Below are 12,261 nucleotides of genomic sequence, written 5' to 3'. Positions count from 1 at the left end.
AGCAATCTTGAAAAAAGAAAGGCGAAACCCATCTTGACACAGGCCTCCGGCATGGTGTGGAACATTCTTTAGGACTGCCCTTTGATCCAGGCGGTTAAGGAAAGGAATTATTATTGTGGGACCCGAGTTGGAACCTCAACCTGTTAAAAGAAAAATAAGTTATTTTTTCCTTGTACTTGCCTAAAACCACCTTCTTATCAGAACCCTTTTGTCTGGATTTAAAATTTTGAGTATGATTTTGATTTTGAAGGATTTCCATACTTCCTCCAATTCCTCTCCAAACAAGTTGGTACCTGAAAAGAGCATAAAGAGGAGGTAATTCTTTTGAGATGGATCTACTTTCCATTTCCTCCAAGATAATTGACATCTATCCATAACTATACTAGTCGAAGTATAGAAGAAGCTGTAATACTATCAAACACTATATCAATCAAATAGAAATGTATCCTGGACTTTCATATGTGCTAACAGCTACGAAAAATCCTCCCCTTCCTGAATAACAAAGTATAGAAATTGAAAGTCCTTGATCAATGACTAAGAGACAGAGACTAAATACATTTCAGACCTCATTGAAAGATTCAGTTTGGCATACGCCCTCTTTAGAGCACCTTCAGCTTTTTTGTCCACAATATCAGCTACCACAAACTACTGATTTAAAAGGGAGAATCGCCCACTAAAAAGCGGGTCAATAGAAAGAGAACTGGGCAAGTTCTACATCTCCCTTAGTCGGTTCTACCCATAAACCTAGGAACAGTCTCTCTATTTCCTTTGTAACATATTTTGAATGACAGAGATGACAGGGAGTTTAGGTACCAAAGCTCTCTGAAATTGCGAAACCAATGACAACTAGAACAAGGCTTCTTGGAATCTGCAGGAAGCTAAAGATTTGAAGACAAATAGGCAATGATGGGTTTCATATCCTTTTTATGAGTGTATTATTTCCTAGCAGCCTCAAAGCTCTCAGGAAACCCACTTTCTTCTTCATCGTAATCCTAAGAAGCCCAGCAAGAGGCTGAAGAAGTAAAAGGCACCAACAACTGAGAAGAGCCCTAAGAAGGAGGAGAAAGATAGGTAGAATCCCTCTATCATGCATAGGCTACTGAGAGTGATCTAACCATCTCCTGCAACTTCGTGTCAATCGTCAGGGAAGAGCAAGGCTTACTGTGAGGCTGCCCTTTAACCCGATGCACGATGTCTTTCTCAGGCGAATGAGAAGGAAAAATATGTTTTTTTTCTACACATTTTTGCCTATCTTGACGCCTCAGTAGTCAAAAACACAATGAAGATACCAACACAGAGATATCATATATAGGAAGAAACTAACTCAAAATAGGTGACTAAGATAACTCTAAGCATACTAAATGTTGTAAAACATAGAATTCCCCCGCACCTCACTTTTTAAATATAATAACAATTGGTGTCAAGATTAGATTAAACAACAGAACTATTCTTTAATTTAATTCTTTAATGCAGACAGGCAAACAATCTTGAAAATAGGGTTTTCGTTAAATTCTTCTATATCTTCTTAAGCAATGGTAGAACAGAATGCTGCTGTAAGTAAAAACTTTACTTTCTTCATTTGAAAATAAGTTGATGCTTGTTTTATCTTTAAATCGGACCAATGTACCGGATAGGCTGATCTGCAGCATTCCTTTATTTTAACTGAAAACACTGGCCATTGCACTATGCAATGATCAATACTGAAGCATGGAGCCATTGGCGTCTCTGTATGTAGAGAAAGACACTGTCGTTGTTCTGGAACAGATTCTTGGCTCTTGCAACCAGCAAGGTCTCTCTGCATGCACTAGAATCAAAGACCCGCGCCTGACAAGACACCACCACAGCATGCATCTGTAAACTGGGCGAATGGATCCTACAAACGTGTACTCTACAACATATACCCTGCTTGAAACAACAAGCCAAGGGATGGGAAAAGTCTAACCAATTAAAATTGTAATAAAGAAGGTATAGTGATGGGAAACGTCCTTCAGACCAAAGCTGGAATCCCGCTGTGACTTAACAGCATCGGCAAAAAAAACGAACGCAAGTCGTTATAACGACTTGCCTTAGGGGGGCTCATTGGTGGAATGGTGTTGGATTGAAAGTCTAGCACCATTCCTACTGTTGCGCATACTAGAGTTGGAATAGTAAGTTAACATATTGAAAAATCTAGCACCCCCACAAGGCTAATCATTATAACAACTTGCATGCTGAACGAATGTGCACTAAAGACGCACTCGTTCTAATGATGGCGCAGTGAAGGCACAGCGTGATTCTGGCTAGTGGAATACCGTCACACATTCATAGTGATAAATGAAACGAGAAATAAGGAGTGCCATACCAACCCCTTTTCGCTTGTAGATGGATCACGGGCTACACAACTAAAACAAAAAGCAGGAAGTGTCATGGGAGAGGGGTTAGAGTTCATTTAATTGGACATAGAAAATAGCTTGGGAGGTTGTTCACTAACGGGATACATGAGGTAAACCTCACTATGTAAGAAATGGGATGAGACAGAGATGAGTACGTAATGGGCAAAATAATAACACTATTTTTTATATTCAAAGTTTGGTTTTCCTAATCTGAATCTACGAAACACCTGTAAATACAGAGTAAACACTTCATATCATCACAAGCGGGTTTGACCTGATTCCCCTATAAACAGTAATGAAAAATATTGCATTGAGGTAAAAAATAATTATAGAAGCTATCACCCTAGCAGGCCGAAGGACCAGTCTTGAGCTAAACCATTGCAGATAGCAGTTTAGCATCCATCATTTGCCTTGTTCACTGCAAACAAGGTGTGTTTTCTGTCACAGCACGGTGTTGGTGTTGTTTTCTGTTGTGCACCTGGGGAGATTTCCTTTGTATGTGGCTAAGCTCCATGCAAATGCTCCCCACCCCACATACTGGAACAGCTGCGATAATCCAAAATATGAGGAAGCTGTGCAGTTCCTAAGAGGGGAGCAATTTCACAACTTCACAGTCCATAGGGTTCTGAGCGTATTTGGCCGGTAACCCTTTTGAGAGCAAAGGAGGTCTAACCTTCTGGCTCTTTTTCAGGGGGACGTGGGAGCTGCTGATGCATACATTTGGAAATGCTCTAAGTTTGCATGGTGACTGAATGCCCATCATGACCTTGAGGTAGGCCTTCAGAACGCTATCGCGGAATATGTCCTGATTGTGAGGGTTGTGGAGACTCATCAGTGGCTGCAGAGAATACTCACAGAGCTGTGATAAGTACATGAGTCTGACTATGTGCCCAGGCCTGCCTGACTACTGGATAGGCTACGATAGGCACGTTGTGACTCACAAGCTCGCAATTTATGAAATCGCATAACTGCATCATGTTTGCATGTAGAGCAGCCAAGAAAGTTGCCTGATCCAATTGTTTGTCAAATAATATACATGTTTTCACAATAAACTCAATCATGGCCCTGTGTCTCTGTTTCACAACTGAAGTTAGGTACATCTAACATTTTTGCAGTGTCCTAAAACGTTTGATATTCCAAATTTGAACATAATTTCAGAACCTGAAGTTACATTTTAAATACCTAGGACCTCATTAGAAAACTGCTTGCATAAAGTTTGAAATCAGTCAGGGAGATTTAAAAGTTCATGAAGATGTAAAGACTTCATTGGTGAAACATTTCTCCCAAAAGATTTTTTAGCAAGGTTTTTTCCGGGATAAACAGTTTTTAACCTGACACATCTCTTGCAACAAGTCGTTTTTTTTTATCCCTAAACCTACTTTGTTTTTTGTAAACTCTTAACCAACTTTATGATGTTTGTGAAGTTGTTGACATTTAAAAAAACTTAATGAAGTGGGCAGAAGCAAATTTAACCAATCTTTCACAGACAAAGCAATTGCCATCCTCCCTCCTCATTAGCAGTTGTCCGTGCTTAATTGGTAAGAAAAATAAGGCCAGGACCAGAGATATTTCTCAGCAGACCACTGCAATTTGCAAGAACTACTGTCCTATCATTAGTAACAAATGTCAATACTTACTCTACCCAGTAACCATCACACACCTCTAAATGCGATAATTTAGACCTACTCAGGCCACTGAAAGTTGTAAGAACTGACTGGACGCGCTGGTATTGTTATTTTTTATAGCTATTGAAATGTTAAACACTGCTAATGTTCTCTGCTCAAAAATAAGTAGACCACTCTACCATGTGGTAGACTGTCATAAATAAGAGCAGGTGTTAAAAATTAAGTAATGATGCTGAGCACTGGCACAAATTAAGCAATGGCAGTTAAGCATATATTAGAAAGCCTTTGTGAATCAGACCTTGCTAGGGTTCCCGTTGCATAATATGGTACTGGGTGAATGCATAGTATTACTGAAGAAGAAAACAGTTTAATTTACTTTTTTTGTCATTTCAGAGATATACCCAGGATACCTGACAGTACTCATGCACAACTGGAATCTAGTAAGTTTGATGAATGTGGGAAAAGGGTGATTAGTGATGAGGTTATTATTAATATGCAGTATCCAATGAAATGTTACTTCTCTAAGGAAATGTTAATGCTGTCCTTTTCTTAAAACATTTCAACAAAATATAATCAATTCAACACAATACATTATGTAGCCAAATGTGCTAAGCAGAAGTATATGACTTGATTTTATTTGTTATTGTTGCAATAATGTTATATTTGTAGACACAACTTGCCATTAAGGTATGTTCCTAGTATGGGTTTCTTGGCAGTTCCTATACTTTGAATATTTCCCCCATCACAAATATGTTCTGAGACATTGAAAACATTATTAAAGCATGAGGCAAGATCGCGTCCGTTCGGACGTGTGTGAGGAGCTCCTCGTCTGCTCACCCTTTCCCGGTGGTTGATGCAGCCGTACCGGTGGTAGCAGTGTTTCCCTTATGCTGAAATCTACTTGGACTGGCTGGCAGAGACTCGCGCAATTAGTGAAAAATCGCTGATAACCGCCGATAAAATCTTTTGTTTTCAAGCTGTAAGCTGGAGCGGCACTTTAAGCTTTTGGTTCCATGTGTGGAGGCAGCTTGTTTGATCTCGGCGGCGTGGGCGGAGTTTGTGTTACCGCATAGGCTGGAGCCGTGTGAGGAGGCAGCTTGCTTTGTTTGCTAACATCGTTTCTGATATAGGGATCTCAGAGTTGGATTAAGGCTGCAAAAAGAAGAGAGAAGAAAGAGAAGAAAAACTGTAAGAGAACTGTTCTGTATTCTATAGAGGGAGTGTGTCAGCGCTTGGCTCATCTGGGGAAATAAGCTCCTCATAACGAAATTTTTTATTTTTTATTTTACCCTGCTATTCATTCATTATTTACTGTTTTTTGGCATAGTAGCAATCCAGTATGGCTCCAAAAGTTGCTTGTGGCGGGAAGACAAGAGCTATTGGGGAGACTGTAGTTGGCACACTAGCAGCTAAGAGTGCAAATGAAATGCTCGGAAGCACGCCACCGGTAGCTACCATACAGGATAAAGGCCTTACATATGGGACACCAAAGATACCTCAGATTTTTCAAAAGATTGCTGGTAAAAAGCTGACAACACCTCCGCTAGCCCCTCCTGAATCTTGCATATCTGAGTTGATCTTTTCACCTCGTGGAGAAGGCAATCTGTTTGTGGAAGCAGCTGAGTTGCCTCATGCCAATGTTGATTAACCTGCTCTAACGGATGGCAATGATGTCAATGATGCTGTTATGGAGGATAGGAATGAGCCTATTAGCAGTAAGGAAAGCGAGTTTTATTCATTATCTGAACACTCGGAGGAGTCAGATGTAGATGAGGAGGAGGACTTCCAACTGCAGGAAGAGAGGTCTCCAGATACCTCCCCTATCAGTATTGATAATAGCCATGATACGGAACCATCCTTAGGGAGTACATCTATAGAGCCCCTTACGGTTCGGAAGAAAACGCAGGTTGGGTGGTCCAGCCCAATGATGACAACAATGACTGACTGCGAGCCCTTTTGGTGGGGAGCAGATGTTTGAAGGATTGGATCTGGGGTCAACTGGGGGTCCCGTGGAAGAACTACAAGGCCAAGTATCATTGGAAGCAATATACCGATCTATCTCTGAGCATAGGTTAGAAACACGGGCAGAGAATCTAAAAACACACACCGCTTGTAGGAAGCTGCAAAACACAGTTAGGCGGTTGGCAAAAACCTGCAATGATTTTACTGAGCGAATGGCGGAAGCAGAGACTCGTATATCATTGCTTGAAGATCAGATGGCTACACAAATGGATGCAGTGGCAGATATAAAAGCCAATAAGGATGATGTGCAGGACAAGTTAGCCGATTTGGAAAATCGTTTGCGCCGTAATAATCTGTGCATTTTAGGTGTGCCGGAAGGACTTGAGGGGCAAGATGTCCGAAAATTTGTTGTTGAATTGTTTGAGGTGGCGCTCCCTGAGTTTAAGGAATGGAAGTGGGCACATGAAATCCAACGGGCACATAGATTTCCGTTTCGGCAACGGCCAGCAAGAAATGGGCAAGCGACGCAGCAGACGCGGGCTAGTCTGATTTCTCTTAATAATTTCTTGGCCCGGCAGGCATTGTACGATTTGGTTAGGCCGGATAAGAGGAGAACTGGCAAGGGGACTCAATTCTTGGTGAGACCTGATTACTGCCACTTTACAGTGGAAAAAAGATGGCAGTTATGGCAGTTGATTACACCTTTCCAAGTAAAAGGCATCCAAGTGTTCCTATTGCATCCGGCCACCTTAAAGACGGTTAACAAGGGCCAGATAAGTTTTTTCACTTCTCCAGTCCTGGCTAAAGAATATCTTCAATCTCTGGGATGAGGAGCACCATCTCAGTTCAAGGCAGCCAATGTTGGACTGTGTGGCGACTGTGTGGCGATTTAGAAGGGGGAAGGGGGGAAGGGAAGGGGGGAAAGGAAGGAAAAAAGGGGGAAAAGGAAAATATATAAGGTGTAGATTGTATTAATGTACTAATGTGGCATTGAACATTTCTCTTCTTTCCTTTTTTTTTTTTCTCTCTTCTCTCTCTGTTGCATATCTTAAAAAAGGATATGGGAAGGGTGAGCACTAAGTGGGCTATTCACCGAGCATCACAGTGCGATCGGCCCTAAAGCCTCTATGATAGGGGATTGTTTTGGGGGTAGGGGGGTTCTTTTGGGTGGTGGTGGGGGGGTGTAGAGGGTCACATGGGGGTAAGAGGTTGGGTGGCTACTTCCTAAAGGGGAAAAACTCAGTACATAGTATGTGTTGTAGGAACGATAGGAACGATAGGACATATTTTTATATATTGATGGCCATAAGATTTCCACATGGTAATGGCAGATAGGAGGCTGTGTATATGTACATTTAATGTTTGCGGGTTGAATAGTATCCTTAAAAGGAAACGTGTCATCGCAGAGCTTCGGCTCATAAATCCAGATATTCTTTGCTTGCAAGAGACGCATGTCCCCTGGTCCAGCCGTAGGATATTATCCGAGTTGGGCTTCACTCTGTTAGCAACTTCCAGACAGTCTAACATGATTAGGGAGGTAGCGATTCTGGCCCGTGGGATGGTAGGCACGGGTAGAGAGAAGGTGGATAATCTGGGGAGGTGGGCCATTACCGAGTGTATCCTAGGGGGCACCAAGATCGTGCTCTGTACAGTATATGGTTCAAATCTGGATGAGGTTGAGACTCTGGAGTTTTTTAATGTTGAGCTGGCACTTTGGGGGACCCCATTGATATTATCCAGAGACTTCAATATACATGGTGATGACCAGACTTGGGATCCTTATTTTGTAAAGTATACTGGGCGTAAGCCCAAGGTATTTAGGGCGCTACAACAGCTCTTGCAGAATCATGGTCTTGTTGGGAGAAACACTCAGCTATGGATGGGCTAAGCAGAGACGACAGAAGGTTAGAATGCTTGGTTTGCTTGAGGCCCTAAAGAAAGCTGAGCGGGAACTCATACATGCGATCAGTGCTAAAGTTGATAGCCAAGAAGCACAAATTAAGACTGCACGCTGTAAGGCCAAGATCAATGGGGTGTGGAGTCAGGAAATTGCCATTCAATTTAAAACATGTAAGGCAGAAAGATATGAATATGGGGAAGCAACTGGCAGATGTTTAGCTCAGAGATTGCGTGGTAGACAAGCCGCCCAGCGGATAGCAATTCTTGAAGATGGTAAAGGAGGCACAGTTGAGACTACGGCAGGAATACTGGATGTATTCCATTCTTATTATAAGGAGTTATATACTCAAGATCCAGTCGAACATGATAATATAGTTAGGTTTTTACAGAATCTTGACTTAACTGAGCTCGGGCTAGTAGAACGAGAAGCATTAGAAGCCCCCATTACTATGATAGAACTTAAGACAGCATTGTATGGTTTAGCGCCAGGGAAAGCGGCTGGGCCTGATAAACTTCCATTGGAGATATATTGGATAGTTTTTTTTATATGAAGATATGTTGGCTACTTTCATAGCGGCCCAGCACGGGAACCCTCCACCGTCTTGGGCCGCCGCCGATATTGTGATCTTCCAAAAGAAGGACAAGCCTCCTAGACTCCCGGGGTCCTATAGACCCATATCATTAATAAACGCAGACTGCAAGGTATATTCTAAAAATTTTGCAACTCGGCTGGCGCAGGTTATACCCCCATTGGTATCTAGATATCAGCATGGCTTTTTGCCCGGTAGGAGTACTGTTAATCATTTACATAGGGTGATAGCGCTATTAGATTATGCTACTGTACAGCAAAAGCATATAGGCTTAATTTTCTTAGACGCTGAGAAAGCGTTTGACCGCGTATCGTGGTCATTTCTTTGGGCTACAATGCAAAAGATGGGGTTTGGACCTCGTTTTTTGCAAGCGCTTCAAACCATGTATAAACGTCCACGGGCTAAAATCTGTACAATGGGGACGGAGTCAGCTTTTGTATATAGAACTAGGGGAACCTGGCAGGGATGCCCCTGTTCGCCGTTACTTTTTGCTATTTATATAAACCAATTGCTTCAAATACTGGAAACAACGAATGATATACAGTCAATGGTAGTGGGGGGGACCAAGTGCGTATCCTTGCTTACGCTGATGATATGGATTGAGAACCAGACTCAATATTTCGGTGCAGTGGCCGGGTATAAGTTAAACATCTCTAAAACCCAGGTTGTATGCACTGAGGAACTTTGTCCTGGAGAAGTTCGTGTAACACCAGAAGCGAGATATCTGGGTATTAAGATTAGGATGTCACTCCAAGAGATCGTTGAAGTTAATTGGGCAGACATATTACTATTGACAAAAAGGCAACTGGAACAGGTTGAGTGTCTTCATTTATCAATGGTTGGGAGCTGTAATGTTTTAAAAATGTGTATTCTCCCTAGAACAATGGATTATTTTAGGACAGTACCGTTAGAGCTGACGCGGTCGCAATTATCACAACTTCAGTCTCTGGCAGATAGGTTTATATGGGGCCAGAAGAAAACACGGCGTGCTTCAAAATATATGTCGTTACCACTGGGTCGTGGAGCATGGGGGGTCCCGAATTTTACATTTTATTATTTAGTTTGTCTATTACAGAATATGTAGTATTTGGTGACCGAGATGGAAGTGCGACCATTTGAAGCTCCTAATATAAATCAAATGCTAATGGGGACTCAGGCGAGTGAGGCTTTAGTCAAGTTTTATGAACCAAGCTACTTCAAAAAAACGCGATTTAAAATATTCTGGGCTGCACGTAAGGCTTGGAAAGCGATATGTAAAATTATATCTATAAGTCGTATAGGTTATTATACGCCTTTCAACTCTACGGAAATATTCCCCTCGTTCTTTTGGGATCTAAAGATGGATATTTGGAGGGTTAAGGGGATACTACGTCTAGGGGACATCTATAGGGCAGGGATAATTGTTTCTTTCTCAGATTTGGTCGAACAATATGAGTTACCTAAGTATGATTTTTTCAAATTTTTGCAAATTCGCGATTTTATTGTCAAACATTGTAGATACATGCCTATGACACCCAACGATTTAATTGAGGCCCTGATTAAACGAGCTAAGATCGGGGTACTGTATGACATATTGTTGGAGACTCAACGGGATGATATTGAGATGCATGAGGCAAAGTGGCGTGATCGATTTGGGAACACTGGTTCCTATGTGCAACAATCAATAGATATAGCCACCAAAGTCATGCTGACTGCAAATTTACGTACCCAACATTATAAAACTTTGTTTAATTTATATCATACCCCTGTGAAAATGATGAAGTGGGGTGGGCTCCACGATGGGAAATGTTTTAGGTGTTCGGTGGAGAATGCTGATATTGTACATATATTTTTTGATTGTATAGTCTTAAAACAGCTCATAAGGAGCATTTCGGAATTTTTATCACAAATTACAGGGGATAATGTGTGTATATCTAAAGAGATAATGCTAGTAGGTGTAGGTGAGGTTTCTGAACCCACTCAGAGCTGCTATCCTTTTCGTTATCTTTTATTTATGGCTTCCGCTGTTGCCCGATTATGTGTCGCTTCTATGTGGCTCCAATCAGAGGCGCCATCATATGAAATGTGGCGTGCGAAGTTTTACAATGTATTTAATTTGGAATTCAGTTTGTGTTTAATTTGTGTTCCCCCATTTTTCCTACATTATTAATTAAGTGGATTGATGTATAAATCCTACATGCTATGTACTGAAAAATAAAGTATTTAAAAAAAAGAAAAAAAGAAAACATTATTAAAGCAGTGGTTCTTAACCTATGGCCTGCAACTCCTACTATCGGAGTTCACAACTGTTAAATATAAAGCAGATTGATCACACACATCTATGTATCTCTCTCTTTCTCTCTCTCACTCTCTATATATATATATAATTATATATATATATATATATATATATATATATATATATATATATATATATATATATATATATATATATATATATATATATATATATATATATATATATATATATATTTAGATTTATTACCCAGAGGCGGTCGTCGCTGGGTAGTTATAATAGCATTCTTTGTGTTGCATAATGCTTGCCGTGTTTGATGAATCTCCACAATACCTTCCAAAAAAGTGCTACCTTTGAACTAGTTTGTGCATGGAAAGTTTCAGGGCGATCTGTCAAGTGGCTGCCGAGAAAATGGGGGAGTCCCAAAACACATTTTCCCCATTCATTTTTCCATTGGCACTTTAGACACCACTACAGCCCAAACCACTGAAAGGATTTACACCAAATGTGACACAAAGCTAGATCTTGGTCCAGAAAGAGTGCTTTTTGTGTTTTTGTGTAAATCTGTTCACTAGTTTTGAAGAAATTAAGGTTTAACCTCTTCTATGCCCATGACGAGATAGTCTCGTCATGGAGCACGGTTGCGCTGTGTCCATGACGAGACTATCTCGTCATGGACCCCGCCCGCTAATGAAAGGCCCGGCACAGGAGGGGGAAAGGGCGGGGCACTGAAGGGGTTAAAAAACATTGCATATTTGATGGCGCTATTTGTGTATTGTTTTGACGTTCAAACTGTAAATATTTCTAGGCTGTGATCCCAGACTTCCAGTGGGGGCCCATGGAAATCAAAAAGTCAAGAACTGCTGTAGTAGAGACATTTGATGAAAATGAAACATGAGGTTACCTCTTTCTCAAAATCATTTTTTGTCACGTCACTAAATACGCCCGGTTTTGGGGGGGCTGGGATGGGGAGGTGTCTACTCCTAAATACAACCAAGAACAGACACAACCTGGAGGATACAGTCAAATGCCTTAGCGGTGAAAAGGAGGACCTGGAACATTTTATGTTGGTTTGCAACCATTATGGCAAGGTTAGGTCTAATGCAATATCTAAGATCCTGCACAAAGACCAAGAACAGACACAACCCAGATGATACAGACAAATGCCTTAGCGGTGAAAAAGAGGATTTGGAATATTTTATGTTGGTTTTCAACTATTATGGCAAGGTTAGGTCTAATGCAATGTCTAAAATCCTGCACAAAGACCAAAAAACAGACACAACCCAGATAAAACAGACAAATGCATTAGCAGTGAAAATGAGGATTTGGAAAATTTTATGTTGGTTTGCAACCATTATGGCAAGGTTAGGTCTAATGCAATATCTAAGATCCTGCTCAAAGGGCAACCTGGAAATAAGGTGGACTAGCTATTCATTTTTGTTAAGTGACCTTGCGGGACACGTAACCTGTGCAATAGGCATATATCTGAGGCTCAACTGGGACATTTGCATGAAACTTCAGACTGCTTAACAAGAGCACTCTCAGTGGTAATGCTTGCTTGCCTGTTTTTACTTTGC

The 12,261-nt window shown here is 41.1% G+C and overlaps 1 protein-coding gene across 2 annotated transcripts in view; it reads left to right on the top strand.

The window, feature by feature from the left end:
* RIMS2 (regulating synaptic membrane exocytosis 2) overlaps positions 1 to 12,261 on the top strand; it is a 1,922,267-nt gene that overhangs the window by 1,144,170 nt on the left and 765,836 nt on the right. For both annotated transcript variants that reach the window (XM_085605119.1, XM_085605120.1), the window contains exon 11: positions 4,391 to 4,437. In XM_085605119.1, the coding sequence (XP_085461245.1) occupies positions 4,391 to 4,437 (47 nt within the window). The remainder of the gene's footprint in view (positions 1 to 4,390; positions 4,438 to 12,261) is intronic.

Source organism: Triturus cristatus, chromosome 5_1 (assembly GCF_964204655.1).
Source record: "Triturus cristatus chromosome 5_1, aTriCri1.1, whole genome shotgun sequence".
Lineage (NCBI taxonomy): Eukaryota > Metazoa > Chordata > Amphibia > Caudata > Salamandridae > Triturus > Triturus cristatus.
The sequence above is the reverse complement of the archived record's forward strand: the minus strand, read 5'-3'. Positions and strand labels throughout refer to the sequence as shown.